The sequence below is a fragment of the Mauremys mutica genome, unplaced genomic scaffold (genome assembly GCF_020497125.1).
Source record: "Mauremys mutica isolate MM-2020 ecotype Southern unplaced genomic scaffold, ASM2049712v1 000298F_np12_obj, whole genome shotgun sequence".
Lineage (NCBI taxonomy): Eukaryota > Metazoa > Chordata > Testudines > Geoemydidae > Mauremys > Mauremys mutica.
The window spans coordinates 691,249-719,128 of record NW_025422903.1 but is presented as its reverse complement, the minus strand read 5'-3'; the positions used below and the strand labels follow the sequence as shown (position 1 = coordinate 719,128).

Genomic DNA, 27,880 nt, shown 5'->3' with positions numbered 1-27,880 from the left:
CTCTTCTGGGCTTGGAGAGGGCCGCGGGGGAGCGGGCCAGGGCTGGGGGGCGCGTCATTACCCCCCAAAATAAAGCAACACCGGCTGGGACAGTCTCTCCAGTGCCGGCTTCAAAGGGGCTAAAGGAAGAACCGCGGGAAGAAGCTGCCGCCGTTAACCAGCGGAACTCCCTGCTCCAGGATATCCCTGAAGGGGAAGATTGCCACGGTGCTTCATCTCCGTGAGTCTTTATTAAAACAGAGGCCGGGGGGGTGGGGGAGGAAGAGCCCCCAGCAAAGACCGGCCACAAAGGGTTAAATTAAAATGCTCTTTTCACAGATGTGGAGCAGGGCTCATCCCCGACACACACACACACACACACAGACACACACACACACCCTGTGCTAGGGTGACACGGACAGAGACGCCAGGACGTTTTCAACAGCCGCCTCCGGGGGGCAGCCCTGAGGTTCCGGCGCTGACCCATACGTGGGGGCGGGGGCGGCCTCCTCCAATGGGGCCGGCCCGGGCTCCTTAGCCAATAGGTTGTTCCTCTTCAAGAAGCAGGCTTCCTGGTAGGGGGGCCGGATGGGGGGCTGGAGGGGGGGCACGTAGCTGTATTCCTTCCCTGGGGCCAGCTGCAGAGGGGGCCAGAGAGAGAGAGGGGAGTAGGGGGGGCAGCAAACCCACCTGCCATCCCCACTGCTGGGATCCCGCCTCATCCCCCCCAGCTTGTGATTCCCCACGGCCGGGCTCCCGCCCCATCCCCCCCAAGCCTGCGATTCCCCCCCCGCCCGTGCCCCCCCCCACACCGGGCTCCCGCCCCGTCCCTGCAGCCTCACCTGGAGGGGATACGTCCGGTCCGAGTCGTAGGCGCTCAGATCCCCACAGGCCAAGAACGGGACAATGATCCTGTTGGGACCTTCCAGCTGGTTAAAATCCACATCTGGAAAGGGACAGACGTGAGCAAGAGCCGGCCCTGCCCCCCGGTGCCCCCTGGTGCCCCCTGCTGAGCCCTGCGCCCTGCCCCCCGGTGCCCCCCAGCCCTGCCCCCCGGTGCCCCCTGCTGAGCCCTGCCCCACGGTGCCCCCTACTGAGCCCTGCCCCCGATGCCCCCTGCTGAGCCCTGCCCCATGGTGCCCCCTGCTGAGCCCTGCGCCCTGCCCCACGGTGCCCCCCGGCCCTGCCCCACGGTGCCCCCTGCTGAGCCCTGCCCCACGGTGCCCCCTGCTGAGCCCTGCGCCCTGCCCCCCGGTGCCCCCCGCTGAGCCCTGCCCCCCGGTGCCCCCTGCTGAGCCCTGCGCCCTGCCCCACGGTGCCCCCCAGCCCTGCCCCACGGTGCCCCCTGCTGAGCCCTGCCCCACGGTGCCCCCTGCTGAGCCCTGCGCCCTGCCCCACGGTGCCCCCTGCTGAGCCCTGCCCCCCGGTGCCGCCTGCTGAGCCCTGCGCCCTGCCCCACGGTGCCCCCTGCTGAGCCCTGCCCCACGGTGCCCCCTGCTGAGCCCTGCCCCCCAGTACCCCCTGCTGAGCCCTGCCCCACGGTGCCCCCTGCTGAGCCCTGCGCCCTGCCCCACGGTGCCCCCCAGCCCTGCCCCACGGTGCCCCCCAGTGCCCCCTGCTAAGCCCTACCCCACGGTGCCCCCTACTGAGCCCTGCACCCTGCCCCATGTGCCCCCCAGCCCTGCCTGCCAGGGGAGAGCACCCCCTGATAAGCCTGCACCCCGCCCCACAGTGCCCCCAGCCCTGCTCCCCGGTGCCCCCTGCTGAGCCCTGCCCCATGGTGCCCCCTGCTGAGCCCTGCGTCCTGCCCCACGGTGCCCCCCGACCCTGCCCCACGGTGCCCCCTGCTGAGCCCTGCACCCTGCCCCATGTGCCCCCCAGCCCTGCCCCACGGTGCCCCCTGCTGAGCCCTGCGCCCTGCCCCACGGTGCCCCCCAGCCCTGCCCCACGGTGCCCCCTGCTGAGCCTGCGCCCCGCCCCACGGTGCCCCCCGGCCCCCCACTCTCTGCAGCCCCGCTCCTCACCGTAGCAATGGTCCAGCAGGGGGTTGGACATATTGGGCACGTAGCCCTCGGGCGGGCAGTAGCCCCGGCAGACAACGAAGGCCTCTGGAGGCGGGAGAGATGTGGTTGGGGGGGGGCGGCGAGTCGGGGCGCCCGCCCGCAGGCCCTGCCCCCCGCTGTGGGTTCCCAGCCCTGCGCCAGGCGGCGGGTGGCGAAGGGCGTCGCTGTTACACACCCGCCCGGGGAGAGGGAATCGCCCCGGAGCGCAGCCGAGCTCTGAGCCAGCGCGGAGCTTTGCCCGGTGCACGTCCCCTTGGCAAGGGCCGGGGGCACCTGGCGCGGCTGGCGAGGGGGGGCCCACGGGGACGAGACACAACAGATTTGGGCATCTCAGGACCCAGTGTAGCTGGGGGAGGCACAGAACATGGTGCCTGTTTGCTCGGCCCCCCAACCCCCAGCGCTGCCTGCCAGGGGAGAGCCCCCCCTGCTGAGCCCCCCACCCCACTGCCCGGAGCAGGGCACCCCCCAGCCCCCAGCCCTGCCTGCCAGGGGAGAGCCCCCCCTGCCGAGCCCCCCACCCCGCAGCACGACAGCCCCCAGCGCTGCCTGCCAGGGGAGAGCCCCCCCGCTGAGCCCCCCACCCCACTGCCCGGAGCAGGGCACCCCCCAGCCCCCAGCGCTGCCTCCCTGGGGGGAGCCCCCCAGCTGAGCCCCCCACCCCGCAGCACGGCACCCCCCCGCCCTGCCTGCCAGGGGAGAGCCCCCCCGCTGAGCCCCCCACCCCGCAGCACGGCACCCCCCAGCGCTGCCTGCCAGGGGAGAGCCCCCCCGCTGAGCCCCCCACCCCACTGCCCGGAGCAGGGCACCCCCCAGCCCCCAGCGCTGCCTGCCAGGGGAGAGCGCCCCCTGCTGAGCCCCCCACCCCACTGCCCGGAGCAGGGCACCCCCCAGCCCCCAGCGCTGCCTGCCAGGGGAGAGCCCCCCCGCTGAGCCCCCCCCCCCACTGCCCGGAGCACGGCACCCCCCAGCCCCCAGCGCTGCCTGCCAGGGGAGAGCCCCCCCCGCTGAGCCCCCCGGCCCACGGTGCCCATTACTGCCCAGCCCTGCCTGCCAGGGGAGAGCCCCCCCGCTGAGCCCCCCACCCCGCAGCACGGCACCCCCCAGCGCTGCCTGCCAGGGGAGAGCCCCCCCGCTGAGCCCCCCACCCCGCAGCACGGCACCCCCCAGCGCTGCCTGCCAGGGGAGAGCCCCCCCTGCTGAGCCCCCCACCCCGCTGCCCGGAGCATGGCACCCCCCAGCCCCCAGCGCTGCCTGCCAGGGGAGAGCCCCCCCTGCCGAGCCCCCCCCCCCGCTGCCCGGAGCATGGCACCCCCCAGCCCCCAGCGCTGCCTGCCAGGGGAGAGCCCCCCCCGCTGAGCCCCCCGCCCCGCAGCACGACAGCCCCCAGCGCTGCCTGCCAGGGGAGAGTGCCCCCTGCTGAGCCCCCCCGGCCCACGGTGCCCGTTACTGCCCAGCCCAGCCTGCCAGGGGAGAGCCCCCCCTGCCGAGCCCCCCCCCCCGCAGCACGACAGCCCCCAGCGCTGCCTGCCAGGGGAGAGCCCCCCCTGCTGAGCCCCCCACCCCGCTGCCCGGAGCACGGCACCCCCCAACCCCCAGCGCTGCCTGCCAGGGGAGAGCCCCCCCGCTGAGCCCCCCACCCCGCTGCCCGGAGCACGACAGCCCCCAGCGCTGCCTGCCAGGGGAGAGCCCCCCCTGCTGAGCCCCCCAGCCCACGGTGCCCGTTACTGCCCAGCCCTGCCTGCCAGGGGAGAGTGCCCCTGCTGAGCCCCCTGCAACCCTCCCAACCCCCAGATCTGCCCCCTTCTGCAACCCCACGGGGGCGCCCGGTCCTGCCCTCACCGATGCTGGAGTTTCGGCTGCTCCGGGGTTTGGCGCAGGTGACGTCGGGAAAGAAGATGCGGAGCTGGGAGTAGAGAAGCGTCACGTCCTTCCCCCGGAAGATCTGGGCCACGGAGGTGGGGACAGGGTCACAGGCCAGCAGGGGGCAGCGCAGGGACGGTGCCAACGGCATCGCCAGCGCCCGGCCCTGACTGCCAGGGGAGAGCACCCCTGCCCAGCACCCCCACAGCATGCTGCCCCCGGCATCACCCCCTAACTCCCCCAGTTACAACTCCAATCGTCCTGAGCCACGGCTCCAGCTAGGGGGCACTGGTCCCCAGCCGCCCCGCCCCAGAGGTGGCTGCATCTCAGCACCAGGCGAGCCCCCCCCTTGCGGCTCTTACCCCTTCGGCTAGGACCCCGGGGCTTCTTAGAGGGGCTAATATTTACCTTGGCCACAAAGGTGCCTCCTTTATTCAGGACGTGGGTCGTGATGTTCAGAGCCTGGAATGAGAAGGAGAAATTATCAACTAATGCCAAAATCCTTAATAAAAAAGGAACAACTCTCTCGGCACTGAAATGCAGCCACCTCTGGGGTGGGGCACCTGTGGAACAGCCACACATAACGCCGGATGGGGATGGCTCACCCGGCGCTGAGATGCAGCCACCTCTGGGGAGGGCAGCTCGGGAACAGCCACACATAACGCCGGATGGGGATGGCTCACCCGGCGCTGAGATGCAGCCACCTCTGGGGAGGGCTGCTCGGGAACAGCCACACATAACGCCGGATGGGGATGGCTCACCCGGCGCTGAGATGCAGCCACCTCTGGGTCGGGGCAGCTGCGGAACAGCCACACATAACGCCGGATGGGGATGGCTCACCCGACGCTGAGATGCAGCCACCTCTGGGGAGGGCTGCTCGGGAACAGCCACACATAACGCCGGATGGGGATGGCTCACCCGCGCGCTGAGATGCAGCCACCTCTGGGTCGGGGCAGCTGCGGAACAGCCACACATATCGCCGGATGGGGATGGCTCACCCGGCGCCGAGATGCAGCCACCTCTGGGGCGGGGCAGCTTGGGAACAGCCATTTGGGACAGGTAGCGATTGAAACTGCAGTGGGGGATGGAATCACCTAAGAGGGGGCGCCGCGCCGCAGGGAGCGGGGCTCGGCAGGGGCGCCCCCTTGCGTCCGGGTGGGGTACTCACCGCTAGCAGCAGCTGCGCTTGGATGTATTCGTCGATATCATGAAGGCCGGTCACTGCAAGTCAGGAGGGGAGAGGGGGTTCAGTGGGGCCCAGTCCTACCCCACGCGGTGCCCTCCAGGGGGCGCCAACGAGGGGCCTCCCGCCCCCCTCCCACCTGGAGCCAGGGGGCTGGTCCCACTCACCGTCGGGGGCCCCATCGCAGACCACCAGGTCGGCCGGCTGCCCTTCGAAGTGCTGGATGATCTCCTGCGCCGTGGAGACCTGGCGGGGGACAGACGGGCCGGGTTACGGGTCGGGACGGACGGACTCGGATCGGGGAGGGGGCGGGGGGAATGGGCCGGCGCCCCCCCCCCACATACCTTGGTGATGTCCCCCTGGATCTGGACGACCCCCGGGAGCGGAGCCATGGCCTGGAGATCGACTGCGACGATCTTCACGGAGTCAGGGCCCTCCCCAGCACCGCCCCTGGGGGACATGGGGGGTGAGAGACAGCCTGGGGGGGCCCTTCCCCCTCCCGCCCCACTCCCTCCGGCCCCATCTCCCCCCACCCTGCCCCGCCCCTTTCTGCTCTGCTTCCCCTCCCCCCTCCAGGCCCGTCCTATCCCCCCCCAAACCACTGCGACCCTCCCTGCCCCGCCTTCACCTTCCACCCCCTCCCCCTCCCATTCCTCCATCTACCCCATATCGCCCCCTGCTACCCCCCCACCCCCTGCCACCCATCTCCCTCCGCCTCCAGCCCCCCCCACCCCCTGCCACCCATCTCCCTCCGCCTCCAGCCCCCCCCCTGCCACCCATCTCCCTCCGCCTCCAGCCCCCCCACCCCCTGCCACCCATCTCCCTCCGCCTCCAGCCCCCCACCCCCTGCCACCCATCTCCCTCCGCCTCCAGCCCCCCCACCCCCTGCCACCCATCTCCCTCCGCCTCCAGCCCCCCCCACCCCCTGCCACCCATCTCCCTCCGCCTCCAGCCCCCCCCACCCCCTGCCACCCATCTCCCTCCGCCTCCAGCCCCCCCACCCATCTCCCTCCGCCTCCAGCCCCCCCCCTGCCACCCATCTCCCTCCGCCTCCAGCCCCCCCCACCCCCTGCCACCCATCCTCCCTCCGCCTCCAGCCCCCCCCACCCCCTGCCACCCATCTCCCTCCGCCTCCAGCCCCCCCCACCCCCTGCCACCCATCTCCATCCGCCTACAGCCACCCCACCCCCTGCCAACAATCTCCCTCCTCCTCTTGCCCCCCCACCCCCTCCCACCCATCTCCCTCCGCCTCCAGCCCCCCCACCCATCCTCCCTCCGCCTCCAGCCCCCCCATCTCCCTCCGCCTCCAGCCCCCCCACCCCCTGCCACCCATCTCCCTCCGCCTCCAGCCCCCCCCTGCCACCCATCTCCCTCCGCCTCCAGCCCCCCACCCATCCTCCCTCCGCCACCAGCCCCCCCACCCCCTGCCACCCCTATACCTCCGCCTACCCCCCCCCCCCCCCCCTCCCACCAAAATCCCTCGGCTTCCACCCCCCCACCCATCTCCCTCCACCTCCAGCCCCCCCACCCCCTGCCACCCATCTCCCTCCACCTCCAGCCCCCCCACCCCCTCCCACCCTTCTCCCTCCGCCTCCAGCCCCCCCATCCTCCCTCCGCCTCCAGCCCCCCCACCCCCTGCCACCCATCTCCCTCCGCCTCCCCACCCCCCACCCATCTCCCTCCGCCTCCAGCCCCCCCACCCCTCCTCCCTCCGCCTCCACCCCCCCCACCCCTGCCACCCATCTCCCTCCGCCTCCAGCCCCCCACCCATCTCCCTCCGCCTCCAGCCCCCCCACCCCCTGCCACCCTTCTCGCTCCGCGTGCAGCCCCCCCACCCCCTCCCACCCTTCTCCCTCCGCCTCCAGCCCCCCCACCCATCTCCCTCCGCCTCCAGCCCCCCCCCACCCCCTGCCACCCATCTCCCTGCGCCTCCAGCCCCCCCACCCCCTCCCACCCATCTCCCTCCGCCTCCAGCCCCCCCACCCATCTCCCTCCGCCTCCAGCCCCCCCACCCCCTGCCACCCATCTCCCTCCACCTCCAGCCCCCCCCACCCATCTCCCTCCGCCTCCAGCCCCCCCCACCCCCTGCCACCCACCTCCCTCCGCCTCCAGCCCCCCCACCCCCTGCCACCCATCTCCCTCCCCCTCCAGCCCCCCCCCCCCCCTGTCCCCCATAGCCCTCTGCCGCCAGCCCCCCCACCCATCCTCCCTCCGCCTCCAGCCCCCCCCCACCCCCTGCCACCCATCTCCCTCCGCCTCCAGCCCCCCCACCCCCTCCCACCCATCACCCTCCGCCTACAGCCCCCCCACCCATCTCCATCCGCCTCAAGCCCCCCCCTCCCCCTGCCACCCACCTCCCTCCGCCTCCTGCCCCCCACCCCCTCCCACCCATCCTCCCTCCGCCTCCAGCCCCCCCACCCCCTCCCACCCATCTCCCTCCGCCTCCAGACCCCCCTCCCATCCTCCCTCCGCCTCCAGCCCCCCCACCCCCTCCCACCCATCTCCCTCCGCCTCCAGCCCCCCCACCCCCTGCCACCCATCTCCCTCCGCCTCCAGCCCCCCCACCCCTCCCACCCATCACCCTCCGCCTCCAGCCCCCCCACCCATCTCCCTCCTCCTCCTACCCCCACAACCCCTGCCACCCATCTCCCTCCGCCTCCAGCCCCCCCACCCATCCTCCCTCCGCCTCCAGCCTCCCCACCCCCTCCCACCCATCTCCCTCCGCCTCCAGCCCCCCCCACCTATCTCCCTCCGCCTCCAGCCCCCCCCACCCCCTGCCACCCACCTCCCTCCGCCTCCAGCCCCCCCACCCATCCTCCCTCCGCCTCCAGCCCCCCCCCACCACACCCCCAACTCACTTCAGCTTCCTGCTCAGAACCTGGCTCCAGCTGCCCGGGGCAGCGCACAGATCCACCGCCCGGCGCACCCCTGCAGGGAGAGAATGAGCAGGGGGGCTGGGAGCCAGGACTCCTGGGTTCTCTCCCCAGCTCTGGGAGGGGAGTGGGGGCTGGGAGTCAGGACTCCTGGGTTCTCTCCCCAGCTTTGGGAGGGGAGTGAGGGCTGGTGGGTTAGAGCAGGGGGGCTGGGAGCCAGGACTCCTGGGTTCTCTCCCAAGAGACTGGGCAGCACAACAGGACCCCAATCTCCCACAGGCTTTGTGCAGCACCCGGCACAACAGCTGGGGGCTACCGTAATACACCTAATAGAAGGGGCTGGGGCCGGTTCCCAGTTTACCCTCAAACAGCTGGAACTCCTCGTCCAGCTGCAGGAGTTTGAAGGCGCTGCGGGCCCGCCAGCCCTCCTCCTTCGCCAGGCGGTAGTAGATGTCCCGCTTGTCCTTCGACGAGCGCCCCATTTCGGCTCCGACGCCCCCAGGCCTGGAGGGCAAAGGAGGAGGGCCAGTTACCCCCCCTTCCCGGCTTGGCACTGGGGGTGTTCGCCTCTTAACGAAAATACTTTTGTGCAGTTGAGACGGAATTAGCTGAGAGACGTTACTGTAGGCCCTACAATAATAGGTCTGATGGCACTGGAGCCAAATTAATTAGGGCTCTATTCCTGTAGGTCCTGCATTAATAGATATATGGACACAGGTTCTAAATGAACCCCAATATGTTACTGTAGGCCCTACACTAACAGGTATAATGGCCCTGGACCTAAATGAACATGGATATATTATCGGGGGCCCTTTCAAAATAATTTTAATGGCCCAGGACTCAAATTTCTGTATCTGAAGTTGGGAATATTGACTCTGTATCTGTATTTCAACTGTGCTGGCTTGGGTGACGCCCCCTGCTCACGCCAACGAGGGAAAAGCCAGACGGGGCGAACGGCCCGTCAGCGAGGACAACGGACTGTGAAAAGCTCGGCCTTCCTGCGTCCCCTCCATACTGCCCCGGCCTCATGGACGCCGTGATCCTCTCACCGGATCCTAAACCGTTACCTGGGACTTCTTGTAACTTCCACCGTAAGGGAAGGGGGGGTCAGACTGGGGAAACACAGGCCTCCCGCCTCATGCCAATCCCATTTCAGGGTGGGGAGTGAGGTAATCCTGGTCGTCAGTTCTCCCCGGCTACCCCACCCAAGATGACTACGGGGGGAAAGAACTGGGGCCAGCCAGGCTGTGTGTGCGTGAAGAGGTTTTAAGAGTCTGGCTCAGCAAGACAGGTTAAAGGGGGCCCAGGCTGGCAGGACAGGTAGACTGAGGGGTGTCCCAGCACACCGGGTGACATCCCAGGGGGGGCAACCCGTCACAAACCCCAGGGGGGGTAATTCTAACCAAGAAAAACCTGGCTGAAGTTTTGACTAGTTGAAAGAGGGAAACTGAGGTAGGCTGCTTGTAGCGTGAGCCTCAGACACCAGCGGCACCTACGTTAATAGGTACAGTGGCAGTGGACCAAATTTCTGTAGGCCCTACAATAACGGGAGGCTTGGCAGAAATAGACTTCTTCGTATAATTTCAATGGATAATCTCGACATTTATTTTTAAGTGCTTTTTTCTGGTTTCATCCAGTTAAATATTCACAGGTTCACAAAATTACGGGCTTCGCGCATTTTATTTTTATCAATTTAGACTTTTGCAGTTGCAGGAAATCATGGGCCGGGTGAGACGATTGCTTAATGACGTTAAAGCTTTATACTCGTTACAAGCTGTCAACTCCACAGGTCAAAACATACAAACGCCAGCAGCGTTGTCACCAGTCCGTTTCGCAGAGTTAGCGACCAGCTCGTTTGCAGTAAGTTTATTAACATACTTCTGGCCCGTGTATATTTTGTCAAAATCAGGGAGGAGCAATTCTTCCTCGGCTATCCAGCAATCTCCTCAAGCAGGTCTCAAGCAGGATTTCTCTTACTTTGCCTAGCTGGGAATTTAGACTATTATCGCTGGAAATATTTTTCCGTCAATGTGGGCAGTGAAATCGACATTTACCGACAAAAATCAAAACCCTGCAATCCTAAATAACAGGCGCACTGAGAAAGAAGCCAGGTTCGATGTGGCTCTGTTATAGTAGGCCCCACCTGAAATGATTTATTGATACAAGCCTCAAATTAAGTCGTCTTCCTTATCTAATCAAACAGACTCCACTGTACAAGTCGTCTCTCTCCAAACTGCTCTGCTCAATTCATATCTTCTATCACCCGACTTCTTCCTGGGTTGGCCTCTCGGTCTTTTCCCATCAGTCCTGATCTTCTGGACTCTCTTACCCACATAACTGTCCAGCCTGCGCTTTTGTGACCAATTGATCTGGGACTTTTTTTCCTTTATGGGGGTTACTTTGAGTATGTCTCCGACACACACATCCCTCGCATGGTCCTTGTTTTCACCACTCATCCACCTCATTGTGTGCGTTTCTGCAGAACAGATCATTTCCTCACGTTTCTTCTTTGATGCCCCGGTGCACTAACACGGACGGAGCAGCGTTTTCTGCACTTACCCTTTTCATTGTATCAGTATCTTCCTGATACGTACTGCACCACTTCTCTCTGTCTAAGCCAGGTATTTATTATTCTAGCTCTAATTTAGTCCTGTATTTCCCCAGATTCTGGAACTCAAGATACTTGAAACTTTTCATTTTCGGTATTACCTGCCCATCTAGCTTCAAGGCTAATTCTTGAGTGTCCACACTATTGAAATCACATGTTTATTTTGAGTGCCTGATTCTCCAATACGTATCTCCAAACAGTCATCAAGATCCTCTTCTAGCCTATCTTTAGGCATGGAATGATCAGAGTTTTCTTTAAATGGTGAATCTTAGTAAACACAGAATCTCAGGGTTGGAAGGGACCTCAGGAGGTATCTAGTCCAACCCCCTGCTCAAAGCAGAACCAATCCCCAGATAGATTTTTGCCCCAGATCCCTAAGTGGCCCCCTCAAGGATTGAACTCACAACCTTGGGTTTAGTAGGCCAACACTCAAACCACTGAGCCAGGGGTCCGCATCCTGGCTGGCGCTCGAGCATCTGCTGAAATGCCGCTGAAATTTGGCAGCATTTCGGCAGATCCTCAACCACTGCCACAGTCCTTTGTCTGGCACCCGCCAGACAAAAAAGTTTGGGGACCACTGCACTGAGCTATTGCTCCCCTCCATTGATTTTACCAGATACCCACCAACAGACGAAAAAATATTTCCATCGATAATAAGCAAAATTTACAGCTAGGCAAAGTAAGAAAAATACTGCTTGAGAATGTAGTAGAGACTGTCCTTAAATAATAGTTGTAAATTTATTGTATGGCTCCCCCGACTCTTCTGACAGGTTTAAACTTTTCCCCATTATCTTTTAACCCTTCTTTTACTTCCTTGCCCCGCCACCAAGTTTCTTTGGCAGTGAAGCTTTTCCCTTTTGATTCACCCACCGCTTGTCACTAGAAAATCCCCCGATTTATCCACTTCTTCCGCACGTGATGCCGACCTCACCTTCTCCATAACCGCTCCCTAAAGACCTTTCCAGCATCACCCTGTAGTATTTGCCACCTTATCTGTGGTGTTATTCTCTTTGCTTTTCTCTACATCTTTGTCCTAAGAAACGTATCCAAGGTGAGGGGTCTCTGTTGACTAGTAACGCTCTCTCCCGCAATCACCTTGCAATTTCTTTCATATCATTTATTTTCCGGATCCAAATTAAGTAGAGACATATTATTCTAGGCCCTGCGTTAATGAAGTGTGTTGGCACAGGTTCTGCATTAATGTGGATACATGATTCTCAGCCCTCCATGAATATGTATATTGTCACTGGAGTTAAATTAATTACACACTTCTGACAGTAGGCCCTGCGTTAATTGGTAAGATTGATCCAGAGTCCTGGTAAATTATGGATCTGTTATTGTAGGTCCTACAATAAGTCAGTTGTGTTGTCCCAAGGTGCTGAATCCATCCCCACCAGGAATAAATCAAATGTTACATATATTATTGTAGGGCCTACAATAATATATCAGTGGCAACCTCCTTTAGCAAACACCACACCCCCCCCATCCAACGTGATCAGTTATTGTAGGTCCCACCTTAATGGGTATCGCCTCTGCACATGCGCCCTGAGGCCCAACGTCCGAGCACCGCACAGGGTGCAGCCGCGGCGCACGCGCAGCAGGGGAACCTGCCCGCGGCGGTTGAAACGTGCTTCCCCAGCCTCCCGCTGCGCGCATGCGCACGGGCACCCGCCTGCCCACCGGCGGCGCAGGCGCACAAGCTTCCTTGCCCGACCGCTGCTTACCGCGCCGGAGGCGACCGAAGCCGCGCGAAGAGACGGCGCCGAACCGGAAGTGGTTGTTTCCCAAGCCGGAAGCGGAAGCTAGGGCGGCGGCGCTAGGGGGGGACGGAGTCGGGCGGGGGGGGCAGCCTCCGTGAACTGGGGACTATGGAGAACGGAGCTGGGCTGACGGCGGCGGGTTTTCCTCAGTGCGCCTGCGCAGAGAACGGCTCGCGTTCACTGCGCCTGCGCAGGAGGCCTAGCCCAGTGAAGTGTACCCTATTGCGCAGGCGCAAAAAACCTTCCCCTCATTCGATCAGCGCATGCGCAGTGTAAGTGCAGTACTGCATGGTGGGAATTGTAGTCTCCATGGGTCATCTGACCTGGGGCCCTGCCTTCTAGGCATTGCAGTGCCCTAGGCTCCTGGAGCCGCAGTGTTTCGCAAAACCCCTCCCAGCAAGAGCAATGCATGCTGGGATGTGTAGTTCCCTGGGGTGAGGGGGGGGCAGGTCGAGGCGCATTGCATACTGGGATTTGTGGTTCCCTGGGGAGGATAAGGTGCAGTGCACGCTGGGATTTGCAGTTCCTTGGGGAGCCAATTGCAGGAATTTCTAGCGGGGGGGGCAATCAGGAGCGGTGCATGCTGGGAGTTCTAGCCCAACAACCCATCCCCTCCAAAAAACGAGGTCGGCGTAAAGCGCTCATGCAATTTATTTAAAAGAGAATGAACATGGGGGGGGGCTCCCCCTTTGTCTGCTGCTCTTTGAGGCCTGGGGGGGGGGCAGCTTCAGGGCCATGGCATCCTCCCGTCTCTGCGAGGGTGAGAATGGTGGAACCAGGACTCACAGCAAAGTCTCCAGCTCTCCCGAGGGAATCTGCCCCAACCCAGCCCCAATTATCCCTCCTCCTGGGAGACACGGCACCCACTGTGAGTGAGCTGGAGGGGAGCCCAGGGCTGGGCTGGCAGGGGCTGCGGGTCGGGAGTGAGGGGCACCGGCAGAGCTGGGGACAGCACCCACGGGGTTAATACTCCTCCACCTTGTGACATCTGAGTCCGTTTGATGACATCACAGCAGAGGAGGAGGAGCTCTGGCAACCACACCCAAGCATTCAATGACATCACTGCCTAGAGGTGTGGCTTCCTGAAGGCCCCGCCCCCCTGCTGGGGCTATTTGAAGGTGTCACTGCCTAGACACCTGGGCAGACCCTTTGATGACATCACAGTAGATAGGGTGTGGCTTGTTCTACTCTGACATCACCACCATTGTGGGCGTGGCTTACCACCTCTGATGAGGCCCCAGTAAGATGGGTGGGGCTTGTTGCCTTGTGAGGACCCGCCCGGTGAGCAGCCAATAGCCCTTGTCTCATTGAATGACGTCATGAGTGGAGGTGTGACTTGGGTCACTGGGTGACATCACCCTTCATGGGGGCGTGACTTGGTCCATCCAATGACATCATTGGATGGGGCGGGGCTTAGCCCATAGAGAGCCAAGATTAGGAGCAGAAAGCAATGGGGTGGGATGATGAGGGGCGGGGGGCCCTTACCTAGTGGGGGGGTTCTTTGGGATGGGGGGCCGAGCCCCAGCCCTGGGTCAGCTGGGGAAGCAGATGGAGCAGCACTCCAGGCAGATTTCCAGGCAGTCGGCGGAGTCGCAGCAGTCCTGGAGGAGCCCGCACCCCCCTCCGCAGGGGCAGCCGCCTCCTCCACAGCCCTGCCCTGCGGGGTCCCCCCCGGCACAGCACCCCCCCGCCAGGCACAGCGTCCCGCAGCCCAGCCCGTCCAGCGCCAGGGAGCAGAGCGCCAGGAACTCGCAGAACAGGCAGGCCAGGGCGCAGTGAGCGCAGCGGTCTGGGGGAGAGAAAGGGGGGGCAGAGGGTGAGCTGAGCCCAAGAGAGAACCCAGGAGTCCGGGATCCCGGGCCATCCGCAACCCCTAGACCCCACTCCCCTCCCAGAGCTGGAGAGAGAACCCAGGAGTCCTGGTGCCCAGCCCCCCCCACTCTAACCACTAGACCCCACTCCCCATCCATAGCCAGTGAAAGAACCCAGGAGTCCTGGTTCCCAACACCCCCCCCCCACTCTAAGCACTAGACCCCACTCCCCATCCATAGCCAGTGAAAGAACCCAGGAGTCCTGGCTCCCAGCCCAGCCTCCTTACTGTTTGTTTTTCTATCTCGGCGGAAATGGCCATAATAATAATTGAGTTAACGAGCTCCCAAGGGTACCCTGGGCGGATGCTAAATTGATGCCCAACTGTGGGCGAAACCGGCAACCCGAACCCAACCCTGGGCTCCTCTCCCCCGCCCCAGCCCTGCCGGTGCCCCTCACTCCCGACCCGCAGCCCCTGCCAGCCCAGCCCTGCCGGTGCCCCTCACTCCCGACCCGCAGCCCCTGCCAGCCCAGCCCTGTGCCCCCAGCTTTGCCGGTGCCCCTCACTCCCGACCCGCAGCCCCTGCCAGCCCAGCCCCGCACTCACCATCCCCAGCTACCTCCTGGATGTGCGAGGCGGTGGATTTACAGCTCTGGTGGCTGCAGACAGACGCGGTGGAGCCCAGACGCTGCTTCCCCCGCCGGGCCGGAGCCACCGGGGGCACCGGGAGCAAAGCCTGGTCCCTCCAGCGCTCAGGGCAGCGGGTGACCGCAGGGCCCCCCGAGGGCTGGGGTGGCGAGTCTGAAAGCAGAGGGGACAACGGAGATGGAACCCAGGAGTCCTGGCTTCCAGCCCCGCCCCACCAGACCCCCTCTCCTCCAGAGCTGGCGAGAGAACCCAGGAGTCCTGGCTCCCAGCCCTCCCCCCCCTGTGCTCTAAACCACTAGCCCCCACTCCCTCATACCTCTCCCTGCTTTCTCAGTGGGCAGGGGCAGGAGAATTAGCGATGTCTCCTCGCTGGGCTGAACCTCTTCCCCAGGCAGAGATCTCCGGCTGGGACAATCCACATCCCCTGGGAGCAACCAGACTGTCAGCAGCAGCCCCATCCGCTGTGCGGCGCCACCCCAGCTGCCCCGCCCCAGAGGTGGCTGCATCTCCGCGCCGCACAAGCCCTCCCTGTGCAGCGTTATGTGCAGCTGTTCCCCAGCTGCCCCGCCCCAGAGGTGGCTGCACCTCCGCGCCAGACGAATTCTCCTTATGAGTTGAGGAGCTGCAATGAGACAGGCACTTACTCTCCAACGTGGAGAATCTGCGTGGGTCTCCTGCGATGCCCTTCGATAGTGCATCCACCCCACGACCGTCAGCGGGGACTGGGCTGCAGCCAGACATCAGGGTAGGAACAGCAGGTGTAATGGTTAGAGAACTCGCCCCACACAGCTCTGCCGGTGCCCCTGAATCCTGACCCGCAGCCCTCTGCACCCCCAGCCCTGTCCCCTCCCCACGGCTCTGCCAGTGCCCCTCAATCCCGACCCGCACCCCCTGCTCGCCCAGCCCTGGGCTTTTCAAAGGTTTTGGCTTCTGGCTGGGTGAGTGGAAAGGGAGCTAGCGAATGACCGGATGCGTCAGAGTGACCCCTCCCTGCAGACAAGTGGGGAGGGGGAGCTAGTGGGGAGGTGGGGGGCTGTTGCTGGGAGCTAGGACTCCTGGGTTTTATTTCGGGCTCTGACACTGAATTACCGTAGCAACTTCTTTAAGGCACTTTTCCACTTCGCTAGACACTACCCTCCTCCCAGAACCAGGGAGAGAGCCCAGGAGTCCTGGCTCCCAGCCTCTCCCCGCCCCGGCTCTAACCCACTAGAGCCCACTCCTCTCCCAGGGCCTCAGAGAGAACCCAGGAGTCCTGGCTCCCAGCCCCCCTGCTCTGACCCAGCACACCCCACTCCCCTCCCAGAGCCAGGGAGAGAACCCAGGAGTCCTAGCTCCCAGCCCCGCAGCTCTGACCCAGCACACCCCACTCCCCTCCCAGAGCCAGGGAGAGAACCCAGGAGTCCTAGCTCCCAGCCCCGCAGCTCTGACCCAGCACACCCCACTCCCCTCCCAGAGCCAGGGAGAGAACCCAGGAGTCCTAGCTCCCAGCCTCTCCCCGCCCCGGCTCTAACCCACTAGAGCCCACTCCTCTCCCAGGGCCTCAGAGAGAACCCAGGAGTCCTGGCTCCCAGCCCCCCTGCTCTAACCACTAGACCCCATTCCCCTCCCAGAGCCAGGAGAGAACCCAGGAGTCCTGCTCTGTGCGGCTGGGGGGAGGGGGAGGTCCCAGCACAGCAGGTACCGGAGCTGGCAGGAGATGAAAGTGGGGGAGGGGGGTCAGAGGTGAGGCAGCCGCTGGGCCTTGGCTTCCTGATTTCCCCGCCCGGACGCCTGGGTTCAAAGGAGAGGGCAGCAGAGGTGGAAATAACAGACCCATAAATCTCCAACCCCTGTGGGAATATAACCAGCTCTCAGGGATGGGAAGATAAACAACACGGATGGGGGGGGAGCCAGGACACCTGGGTTTTTACCCCCGGCTTTGTGGGGGAAAGACCCCATGTCCTATTCGTTTCTCACAAAATAGATACACACCCACAGTCACACCCAGCAAGATAGGCACAGGTGTCCTACATACACGCAACAACACGGACAAAACCCACACCTCAATACACAGCCTCCGAACCCACCCACCCCCGGATCCACCCCTTACCTCAGCACGGGTTGGGGAGCCGGGGGCTGCTATTCACCCCTCTGCTGCACCGTGACAGTCCCTGTCTCCGGTGTGTGTGTGGGGGGGGGGTCCTGGGTCAGAACCGCCCTCTTCTGCCTCCTTGTGTTACCCCATCCCCCCTTCTATCGCCCTCGCAGCATCCCCAGACACCCCATCAATCCCCAGGCACCACATCCATCCAACACCCCATCCATCCATCCTTCCATCCAAACACCCCGTCCTGACACCCCATCCATCCCGACACCCTATCCAGCCTTCCATCCATCCATCCATCCATCCATCCAACACCCCATCCATCCATCCTTCCATCCAAACACCCCGTCCTGACACCCCATCCATCCCGACACCCTATCCAGCCTTCCATCCATCCATCCCGACACCTCATCCATCCATCCTTCCATCCATCCATCAAAACACCCCGTCCTGACACCCCCATCCAGCCTTCCATCCATCCATCCAACACCCCATCCATCCATCCATCCTTCCATCCAAACACCCCGTCCTGACACCCCATCCATCCCGACACCCTATCCATCCATCCATCCATCCAACACCCCATCCATCCATCCTTCCATCCAAACACCCCGTCCTGACACCCCATCCATCCCGACACCCTATCCAGCCTTCCATCCATCCATCCATCAAAACACCCCATCCATCCTTCCATCCAAACACCCCGTCCTGACACCCCATCCATCCCGACACCCTATCCAGCCTTCCATCCATCCATCCATCAAAACACCCCATCCATCCATCCTTCCATCCAAACACCCCGTTCTGACACCCCATCCATCCCGACACCCTATCCAGCCTTCCATCCATCCATCCATCCATCAAAACACCCCGTCCCGACACCCCATCCATCCGGACACCCTATCCAGCCTTCCATCCATCCATCCTGACACCTCATCCTTCCATCCATCCTTCCATCCAAACACCCCGTCCTGACACCCCATCCATCCCGACACCCTATCCAGCCTTCCATCCATCCATCCATCCATCCAACACCCCATCCATCCATCCTTCCATCCAAACACCCCGTCCTGACACCCCATCCATCCCGACACCCTATCCAGCCTTCCATCCATCCATCCATCAAAACACCCCATCCATCCATCCTTCCATCCAAACACCCCGTCCTGACACCCCATCCATCCCGACACCCTATCCATCCTTCCATCCATCCATCCCGACACCTCATCCATCCATCCATCCATCCATCCATCCATCAAAACACCCCGTCCCGACACCCCATCCATCCCGACACCCTATCCAGCCTTCCATCCATCCATCCATCCATCCAACACCCCATCCATCCATCCTTCCATCCAAACACCCCGTCCTGACACCCCATCCATCCCGACACCCTATCCAGCCTTCCATCCATCCATCCATCAAAACACCCCGTCCCGACACCCCATCCATCCCGACACCCTATCCAGCCTTCCATCCATCCATCCCGACACCTCATCCATCCATCCTTCCGTCTCAACACCCCATCCATCCATCCTTCCATCCAAACACCCCGTCCTGACACCCCATCCATCCCGACACCCTATCCAGCCTTCCATCCATCCATCCATCCCGACACCTCATCCACCATCCTTCCATCCATCCATGCATCCTTCCATCAAAACACCCCATCCTGACACCCTATGTTTCCATCCTTCCATCCAACACCCCATCCATCCATCCATCCTTCCATCCAAACACCCCGTCCTGACACCCCATCCATCCCGACACCCTATCCAGCCTTCCATCCATCCAACACCCCATCCATCCATCCTTCCATCCATCCATCCATCAAAACACCCCGTCCCGACACCCCATCCATCCCGACACCCTATCCAGCCTTTCATCCATCCATCCCGACACCTCATCCATCCATCCTTCCATCCAAACACCCCGTCCTGACACCCCATCCATCCCGACACCCTATCCAGCCTTCCATCCATCCCGACACCTCATCCATCCATCCTTCCATCCATCCATGCATCCTTCCATCAAAACACCCCATCCTGACACCCCATGTATCCATCCTTCCATCCAAACACCCCGTCTTGACACCCCCATCCAGCCTTCCATCCATCCATCCTGACACCCCATCCATCCATCCTTCCATCCATCCAAACACCCCGTCCTGACATCCCATCCATCCCGACACCCTATCCAGCCTTCCATCCATCCAGCCCGACACCTCATCCATCCATGCATCCTTCCATCCCAACACTCCATGTATCCATCCTTCCATCCAGAGGTGGCCGCATCACAGTGCTGGGCAAGCCGTCCCCGTGTGGCGTTATGTGTGGCTGTTCCTCAGCTGCCCCGCCCCAGAGGTGGCCGCAGCTCAGTGCTGACCTGGACTCTCTCAGTTCGGCAGCCGAGGACTGAGGTCGTAGGGGGCTGGGCCGGGAACCAGGGAAGGCGGCAGAGAAGAAATGGGCACTAATGGATTCTGCCATAACTAATTCATTCCCGAGCAGACAGTGAGATGCAGCCTCCCCCAGGGCTCATCGGCCCCGGCTGCTCACGCTGCGGCTCCCTGTATTTACAGCTCTCACAACACCCGCCAGTGACGGGGGGGTCGGAGACTTGCCAAATGCAACAGGGGGCTGCGGGGCGGGAGTGAGGGGCACTGGCAGGGCTGGGGGGAACCCAGGGCTGGGCTAGCAGGGGCTGCAGGTCGGGAGTGAGGGGCACCGGCAGGGCTTGGGGGGAACCCAGGGCTGGGCGAGCAGGGGCTGCAGGTCGGGAGTGAGGGGCACTGGCAGAGCTGGGGGGAACCCAGGGCTGGGCTAGCAGGGGCTGCAAGTCGGGAGTGAGGGGCACTGGCAGGGCTTGGGGGGAGCCCAGGGCTGGGCTAGCGGGGGCTGCAAGTCGGGAGTGAGGGGCACCGGCAGAGCTGGAGGACAGGGCTGTGGGGAGCAGGGGCTGCAGGTCGGGAGTGAGGGGCACCGACAGAGCTGGGGGGGAGCCCAGGGCTGGGCTAGCGGGGGCTGCAAGTCGGGAGTGAGGGGCACCGGCAGAGCTGGTGGGGAGCCCAGGGCTGGGCTAGCAGGGGCTGCAGGTCGGGAGTGAGGGGCACCGGCCAGGATGGGGGGGGGTGCGGGAGTGAGGCCACCTTGGGTCTATCCCATCATGCACTTTCTCTCCCCCCTCCCCTTCATAAATGAGTCATTCTGTCTCCATGGCAATGGAGGCTGCAGGAAGCAGAAATTAATGATCAGGGAGGGACCAAGATGCCCCCCCCCAGCCCTGCTTGTGCCGCCCGCTCCCGACCCGCAGCCCCTGCAGGGGGGGGATCCCGGGGATGGGGAGGCTGGATGCAGGGGGGAGGATCCGGGGGGGGCTGGATGCAGGGGGGAGGATCGGGGGGGATGGGGGGGCTGGATGCGGGGGGGGGGATCCCGCGGGAGGGGGGGGCTGGATGCAGGGGGGAGGATCGGGGGGGGGGGCTGGATGCAGCGGGGAGGATCCGGGGGGATGGGGTGGCTGGATTCAGGGGGGGGATGGGGGGGCTGGATGCAGGGGGGAGGATCCGGGGGGATGGGGAGGCTGGATGCAGGGGGGAGGATCCGGGGGGATGGGGGGGCTGGATGCAGGGGGGAGGATCGGGGGGGGGGGGGTGGATGCAGGGGGGAGGATCGGGGGGGATGGGGGGGCTGGATGCAGGGGGGAGGATCGGGGGGGATGGGGGGGCTGGATGCAGGGGGGAGGATCCGGGGGGATGGGGGGGGCTGGATGCAGCGGGGAGGATCCCGGGGATGGGGGGGCTGGATGCAGGGGGGAGGATCCGGGGGGATGGGGGGGCTGGATGCAGGGGGGAGGATCCGGGGGGATGGGAGGCTGGATGCAGGGGGGGGATCCGGGGGGATGGGGGGGCTGGATGCAGGGGGGAGGATCCGGGGGGATGGGGGGGCTGGATGCAGGGGGGGGATCCGGGGGGAGGGGGGGGGCTGGTTGCAGGGGGGAGGATCCGGGGGGGGCTGGATGCACGGGGGAGGCTACGGGGGGAAGGGGGGGCGTGATGAGGGGGGGAGGGGCCGGGGGGGGCTGGGTGCAGGGGGGAGGATCCGGGGGGATGGGGGGGGCTGGATGCAGGGGGGAGGATCCGGGGGGGGCTGGATGCAGGGGGGAGGATCCGGGGGGGGCTGGATGCAGGAGGGATGGGGGGCTGGATGCAGGGGGGAGGATCCGGGGGGATGGGGGGGCTGGAAGAAGGGGGGAGGATCCGGGGGGGGCTGGATGCAGGGGGGAGGATCCGGGGGGAGGGGGGGGGCTGGATGCAGGGGCGAGGATCCGGGGGGGGCTGGATGCAGGGGGGAGGATCGGGGGGGATGGGGTGGGATGGAAGGAGGGGGGAGGATCCGGGGGGGGCTGGATGCAGGGGGGAGGATCCGGGGGGATGGGGGGGCTGGATGCAGGGGGGAGGATCGGGGGGGATGGGGGGGCCGGATGCCGGGGGGAGGCACCGGGGGGCAGGGGGGGCCGGAGGCAGGGGGGGGATCCGGGGGGATGGGGGGGGCTGGATGCAGGGGGGAGGATCCGGGGGGCTGGTGGGGCTGGATGCAGGGGGGAGGATCGGGGGGGATGGGGGGGCTGGATGCAGGGGGGGGCACCGGGGGGATGGGGGGGGCTGGATGCAGGGGGGAGGATCCGGGGGGGATGCGGGAGGGATGGGTGCGGGGGGGGTCCCGGAGTGATGGGGGGGCTGGATGCAGGGGGGGGCTGGATGCAGGGGGGAGGATCCGGGGGGATGGGGGGGCCGGATGCAGGAGGGAGGGGGGGGGAGGATGCACGGGGGATCAACCGGGGGGATGGGGGGGCTGGATGCAGGGGGGAGGATCGGGGGGAAGGGGGGGCTGGATGCAGGGGGGAGGATCCGGGGGGATGGGGGGGCTGGATGCAGGGGGGAGGATCCGGGGGGATGGGGGGGGCTGGGTGCAGGGGGGAGGATCGGGGGGGGGCTGGATGCAGGGGGGAGGATCGGGGGGATGGGGGGGGCTGGATGCAGGGGGGAGGATCCGGGGGGATGGGGGGGGCTGGGTGCAGGGGGGAGGATCGGGGGGGGCTGGATGCAGGGGGGAGGATCGGGGGGATGGGGGGGCTGGATGCAGGGGGGAGGATCCGGGGGGAGGGGGGGGCTGGATGCAGGGGGGGGGCGATGGGGGGCGGGATGCAGGCGGGGGATGGGGGGGCGGGATGAAGGGGGGTGTAGCGGGGGGGGGTGGTTGCAGGGGGGGGATCCGGGGGGATGGGGGGGGCTGGGTGCAGGGGGGAGGATCGGGGGGGGGCTGGATGCAGGGTGGAGGATCCGGGGGGATGGGGGGGCCGGATGCAGGAGGGAGGGGGTGCTGGATTCAGGCGGGATGAGCCGGGGGGAGGGGGGGGCTGGATGCAGGGGGGAGGATCCGGGGGGATGGGGGGGGCTGGATGCAGGGGGGAGGATCCGGGGGGATGGGGGGGGATGGATGCAGGGGGGGGGACGATCCGGGGGGATGGGGGGGGCTGGATGCAGGGGGGAGGATCCCGGGGGATGGGGGGGCACGATGCAGCGGGGAGGGTCGGGGGGGATGGGGGGTCTGGATGCAGCGGGGAGGATCGGGGGGGGGCTGGATGCAGGGGGGAGGATCCGGGGGGATGGGGGGCTGGATGCAGGGGGGAGGATCCGGGGGGGCTGGATGGATGCAGGGGGGAGGATCCGGGGGGGATGGGGGGGCTGGATGCAGGGGGGAGGATCGGGGGGGGGGCTGGATGCAGGGGGGAGGATCCGGGGGGATGGGGGGCTGGATGCAGGGGGGAGGATCCGGGGGGAGGGGGGGCTGGATGCAGGGTGGGGAGGGGGGGGCTGGAGGCAGGGGGGGGGATCCCGGGGGAGGGGGGGGATGGGTGCAGGGGGGAGGATCCGGGGGGGGGGGGGCTGGATGCAGCGGGGAGGATCCGGGGGGGGGGGCTGGATGCAGGGGGGGGGATCCCGGGGGATGGGGGGGGCTGGATGCAGGGGGGAGGATCGGGGGGATGGGGGGGCTGGGTGCAGGGGGGAGGATCGGGGGGGGGGCTGGATGCAGCGGGGAGGATCGGGGGGGGGGGGCTGGATGCAGCGGGGAGGGCGGGGCTCGGGGCGGGGCTGGTTTCGCTGCAGCGGCTGCTCCCTGCGCCGGTCCGTGTCGCCCCCTCCCCGCGGTCCGGTCCCTGCGCGATGGCTCCGACCCTGATGCTGGCGGCTCTGCTCTGCGCGCTGCGCCCCGCCGCCGGGAAGGTAGGGAGGGGACCCGGGACCCCCGAGCCCCGCGCCCCATCTCTCCCCACCTGCCCCCGGCACCCTCATCGCCCCCCCTGCGCCCCCCGGCACCCCCAGCTCCCCTCACCCCCCCCGGTACCCCCAGCTCCCCTCATCCCCCCCGGCACCCCCAGCTCCCCTCACCCCCCGGCACCCCCGAGCCCCGCGCCCCATCTCTCCCCACCTGCCCCCGGCGCCCTCCTCTCTCCCGGTTTGCCCCCTGGCACCCCCCGGCACCCCCAGCTCCCCTCACCCCCCCCCGGTACCCCCCCGCACCCCCATCTCCCCTCATCGCCCCCCTGCGCCCCCAGCTCCCCTCCTCCCCCCCGGCACCCCCATCTCCCCTCATCTTCCCCCGGCACCCCCAGCTCCCCTCATCGCCCCCCTGCGCCCCCCGGCACCCCCAGCTCCCCTCACCCCCCCGGTACCCCCCGGCACCCCCAGCTCCCCTCACCCCCCCCGGCACCCCCAGCTCCCCTCATCGCCCCCCTGCGCCCCATCTCTCCCCCGGCACCCCCAGCTCCCCTCATCGCCCCCCGGCCCCCCATCTCTCCCCCCCTACGCGAACCCCACGCCCCCTTCCCCCCAGTCCTTATTATGGTCTCGGGGGGGGGGGGCGGGGGATGTACCCGGACCCAGGGGAGTCTCGTGGGGGAGCTGATGGTCCCATCTCTGGGGCTGCCCCACCTCCATTGAGGCCCAGCCCCAGCCCCCCAGCGCAGGAGATCGGGGCGGGGGCTGCTGTGAATTCCCCCTCTCAGTCGAGACGGTGGCGCTGAGGGGGATCGAGGTGGGTGTGGGGTGTCTAAAGGGGGTGGGCTGCGTTTGGGGGTCTAGGGGGTCTGGGGATCGGGGTGTTTGGGGGGGCGATCTAGGGGGATGGGGATCGGGGTGTTTGGGGGGTGGCGGTCTAAAGGGATGGGGTGTTTGAGGGGGATGGGGGTGTTTGGGGGGTGGCGGTCTAGGGGGGAGGGGGATTGGGGTGTTTGGGGGGTGGCGGTCTAGGGGGGAGGGGGATTGGGGTGTTTGGGGGGTGGCGATCTAGGGGGATGGGGATTGGGGTGTTTGGGGGGTGGCGGTCTAGGGGGATTGGGGTGTTTGAGGGGGATGGGGGTGTTTGGGGGGTGGCGGTCTAGGGGGATGGGGATCGGGGTGTTTGGGGGGTGGCGTTCTAGGGGGATGGGGATTGGGGTGTTTGGGGGGTGGCGGTCTAGGGGGATGGGGATCGGGGTGTTTGGGTCGTGTGGGGTCTAGGGGGATTGGGGTGTTTGAGGGGGATGGGGTGTTTGGGGGGTGGCGGTCTAGGGGGATGGGGTGTGTGAGGGGGATGGGCGGTCCAGAGGACGGAGGGGGATGGGGGGTTCTGTGTCACTGTCGCACTCCGCCCCAGAAGCAGCTGCATTTCAGCAGCAGACGGGAGCCAGGAGCCCTGCGCAGGGGGGAGGGCAAGCGGGGGGGGGAGAGAGAAAGAACGAGAAGGGGCCCCGCCAGCCGCAGACACGGGCAGCCCGTGATGCCTGGGAGGCCACCCCCCCCGAACCCCTCCCCATCTCCCCCAGCTGCCAGCCAACCCCCCCCCCCCCCCGCACTCCTAGTGACTCAGCCTGCAGAGCCCGGCTGCCACAGACACATGGGGGGGGGGATCACTGCAGAGATGCCCCTCCCCCACCATCTCCCAGACCTGCCCCCCCATTTGCTGACCCACCCCCCTCCATTAGCTGGAAAAGGCGAGGAGCTGCCCTGTGCTGAAAGGAGCAGCACTCCTGGCTCTGGGAGGGGAGCGGGGTCTGGTGGTCAGAGCAGGATGTGGGAGGGGGGGCGCTGGGAGCCAGGACTCCTGGGTTCTCTCCCCGGCTCTGGGAGGGGAGTGGGGTCCAGTGGTTAGAGCGGGGGGGGGAGCTGGGAGCCAGGACTCCTGGGTTCTCTCTTGGTCTGGGAGGGGAGTGGGGGCTAGTGGTTAGAGCAGGGGGGGGGGCTGGGAGCCAGGACTCCTGGGTTCTCTCTTGGTCTGGGAGGGGAGTGGGGGCTAGTGGTTAGAGCGGGGGGGGGTTCTGGGAACCAGGACTCCTGGGTTCTCTCTTGGTCTGGGAGGGGAGTGGGGGCTAGTGGTTAGAGCAGGGGGCGGGGGTTCTGGCAGCCAGGACTCCTGGGTTCTCTCTTGGTCTGGGAGGGGAGTGGGGGCTAGTGGTTAGAGCGGGGGGTTCTGGGAGCCAGGACTCCTGGGTTCGCTGGGTACCGTCCATTCACCTCTCTGCCTCTTTCTCTCGGTGTTTTCCCCACAGGCTCTTCCCGCCGGCCCCAGGGGGGCGCTGCCCCACGAGGCGGCCGGGGGCCCTCGGCGATTCCGACGGGACCTGCGGGGGGCTCCCTACGAGGGGGAGATGGGGCTGGCCAACGAGATCTACTACCCCCGGCTGGGGCCGCTGGCCCAGGACGAGCTGCTGGCCCAGGCGCTGGAGAGGCTGGGGGCGCCCCCTGCGGGCCGGTGGCGGGAGGACGAGCCGGGGGGCACCCCGTGGCTCCAGGAGGCGCCCCCCGGTGGCCGCTGGAGGCAGGACGGGGCCCAGGCCGCCCTGGCCCTCCAGCGCCTCCTCCAGGAATCGGTCCCCCTGGCCTCCCTCTTGCAGCTGTGGGACCAGGCCAGGGGGGCCCCGTACCCCGATTACGATGAGACCGGGGCGGGCGCCCCCCCCAGGCCCCGGGCCCCGCCCCCACCCCAGCTGAGCCGCTACCGGACGGACGGGGCCTACGAGAACCACCAGGACGAGCCGGGTGATGAGGAGCCTGGGGAGATGGATGCGGAGATGCTGAGGTGCCTGGAGAAGGGCCGGGCCCCGGGCCCCATTCCCCACCCCCCTGAGGCACCCAGTCCCATCCCCACTGGGGCCGCATGGGGGTCAGCGCCCCCTAGAGGGAAAAGGCCGTGCCCCCCAGTAGGGCTTTCGGATTTAGGACTCCTGGGTTCTCTCCCTGGCTCTGGGAGGGGAGTGGGGTCCAGTGGTTAGAGCAGGGGGGGCTGGGAGCCCGGACTCCTGGGTTCTCTCCCCAGCTCTGGGAGGGGAGGCGTATTTAGTGGTTAGAGCGGAGGGGCTGGGACCCCGGACGCCTGGGTTCTAGCTCTGTTTTTCCTCTGGCTCGCAGGTACCTGGTGGGCCGGATCCTCGCGGGGGGTGGCGAGACGCGACCCCCCCGCCACCCCAGACGCCTGCGCCGGGGGCTGGAGGAAGACCCCCCCACCCTGCTGCGCGTGAAGCGGCTGGGGGGTGACGGGGAGGGCCCCGAGGCGGGGGCACCCCAGCTGCAGCGGGCCAAGAGGACGGAGGAAGAGGAGGAGGAGGCAGCTGTTGGGGGGCGGAGGGGGGCATCGGGGGGGGAGCCCCTGCTGAGGTATCTGCCTGAGTAACGGGGACCCCCCCCCCAGGGCCCAGTGAGTGCTAATGTGGCGGGGGAGGGGTTACATCCCCCATGTCCCGTCCGTCTCTGAATGTAGCCAGCCTGTGGGCGCCGGGGAGGGGCTGCCCCCCAATCTCTGCCCCCCAATGACCCCTCCCTCTGCAGGCCGGCGTATCCCTGGGCCCCACGTCTCTCCCCCACAAGCCAACTGCCCCCCCCATTGGGGTGACGGCTCCCCCCCGACATGCTTCAAGACCCCTATTCCCCCCCCCGGGCTCTGCCCCCCAGTGTCCCAGCTCCGAGCCCCCTATTGTCCCCAGGGCTCTGGCCCCCCCAGCTCAGAACCCCCCATTTCCCCCACTACCCTAGCTCTGCCCCCCACCCCCTGGTTCCCCCTGCTTCTATCAGTCCATTCAGTAACGCCCCCCGCCCCCATCTGTCCGTCTGGTGTTGATTAATTAACTAATGAAATAAAGGCTCGTCAGGTATTTTGATGTAAAGGCCTAGTGGTGGTTTCCATGTGTGTCCCCCTGCCCCCCCGACCCCCCCAGCTAGGGAGCGCCGTGCTGTGGGGAGCGGGTTGGGGGGCTCAGTACGGGGTGCTCTCCCTTCGCAATGGGGGCCAGGCACTGGGGGGGAGGGGCTGTGCTGTGGGAAGCGGGTTGGGGGGCTCAGTACGGGGTGCTCTCCCTTCGCAATGGGGGCCAGGCACTGGGGGGGAGGGGCTGTGCTGTGGGGTGCGGGTTGGGGGGCTCAGTACGGGGTGCTCTCCCTTAGCAATCAGGGCCGGGCACTGGGGTGGGGTGCAGGGCTGTGGGTTGGGGGGCTCAGTAGGGGGCGCTCTCCCTTCGCAATGGGGGCCAGGCACTGAGGGGGAGGGGCTGTGCTGTGGGGAGCGGGTTGGGGGGGCTCAGTACGGGGTGCTCTCCCGTGGGAATTGGGGGGGCGTGCTGTGGGGAGCGGGTTGGGGGGCTCAGTAGGGGGCGCTCACCCTTCGCAATGGGGGCCAGGCACTGGGGGGAGGGGCTGTGCTGTGGGGAGCAGGTTGGGGGTGCTCGCCCATGGCAGTCGGGGTGGGGGGCGCCGTGCTGTGGGTCAGGGGGCTCAGTAGGGGGCGCTCTCCCTTTGCAATCGGGGCGGGGTGCTGGGGGGGTGCTGTGCTGTGGGTCGGGGGGCTCAGTATGGGGTGCTCTTGTGGTGGAGCAGGGACTGTCTGTGTGGGGGATGGGAGAGCAGGGAGGATTTTAGGTGAGATGCAGGTATTCAGCGGTAACATGAGCTAGGCCTGGGGGAGGGGAGGTGACACCTCTGCC

At 66.2% G+C, this 27,880-nt stretch overlaps 2 protein-coding genes and 1 long non-coding RNA gene across 5 annotated transcripts; 1 reads left to right on the top strand and 2 right to left on the bottom strand.

The window, feature by feature from the left end:
• Positions 1-210: 210 nt before the first annotated feature.
• LOC123357110 (putative tRNA (cytidine(32)/guanosine(34)-2'-O)-methyltransferase) lies at positions 211-12,489 on the bottom strand. Of its 2 annotated transcripts, none has more exons than XM_045000426.1 (11): positions 12,291-12,489; positions 8,320-8,462; positions 7,944-8,013; positions 5,430-5,535; positions 5,253-5,331; positions 5,071-5,123; positions 4,311-4,364; positions 3,882-3,984; positions 2,004-2,087; positions 822-925; positions 211-617 (listed from the first exon to the last, which is right to left on the bottom strand). In XM_045000426.1, the coding sequence occupies exons 2-11, from the start codon at positions 8,438-8,440 to the stop codon at positions 384-386; spliced, it is 1,008 nt and encodes a 335-aa protein (XP_044856361.1). In that variant the 5' UTR covers positions 8,441-8,462; positions 12,291-12,489; the 3' UTR covers positions 211-383. The 2 variants fall into 2 exon arrangements, with proteins under 2 accessions (XP_044856361.1, XP_044856362.1); XM_045000427.1 differs by lacking the exon at positions 12,291-12,489 and adding an exon at positions 12,082-12,191.
• Positions 12,247-27,067, top strand: LOC123357111 (proSAAS-like). Of its 2 annotated transcripts, none has more exons than XM_045000429.1 (3): positions 12,247-12,372; positions 25,457-25,986; positions 26,316-27,067. In XM_045000429.1, exons 2-3 carry the CDS (start codon positions 25,556-25,558, stop codon positions 26,575-26,577), a joined length of 693 nt encoding a protein of 230 aa, XP_044856364.1. In that variant the 5' UTR covers positions 12,247-12,372; positions 25,457-25,555; the 3' UTR covers positions 26,578-27,067. The 2 variants fall into 2 exon arrangements, with proteins under 2 accessions (XP_044856364.1, XP_044856363.1); XM_045000428.1 differs by lacking the exon at positions 12,247-12,372 and adding an exon at positions 23,002-23,153.
• On the bottom strand, positions 13,990-15,120 carry LOC123357112. The gene is made up of 3 exons (XR_006575503.1): positions 15,101-15,120; positions 14,743-14,937; positions 13,990-14,115 (listed from the first exon to the last, which is right to left on the bottom strand). It is a non-coding gene; the product is annotated as an uncharacterized LOC123357112 (long non-coding RNA).
• Positions 27,068-27,880: the final 813 nt, after the last annotated feature.

Coding starts and splice junctions, on each gene's coding strand:
- LOC123357110 (XM_045000426.1), bottom strand. CDS start 8,440: ATGGGGCGCTCGTCGAAGGACAAGCGGGACATCTACTACCGCCTGGCG. Junction 4,365..5,070: donor AAGCGCAGCTGCTGCTAGCG/GTGAGTACCCCA, acceptor TTCTCATTCCAG/GCTCTGAACATCACGACCCA. Junction 618..821: donor ACCGGACGTATCCCCTCCAG/GTGAGGCTGCAG, acceptor CCCCCTCTGCAG/CTGGCCCCAGGGAAGGAATA.
- LOC123357111 (XM_045000428.1), top strand. CDS start 23,094: ATGGCTCCGACCCTGATGCTGGCGGCTCTGCTCTGCGCGCTGCGCCCC. Junction 23,154..25,456: donor TGCGCCCCGCCGCCGGGAAG/GTAGGGAGGGGA, acceptor TTTTCCCCACAG/GCTCTTCCCGCCGGCCCCAG. Junction 25,987..26,315: donor ATGGATGCGGAGATGCTGAG/GTGCCTGGAGAA, acceptor TCTGGCTCGCAG/GTACCTGGTGGGCCGGATCC.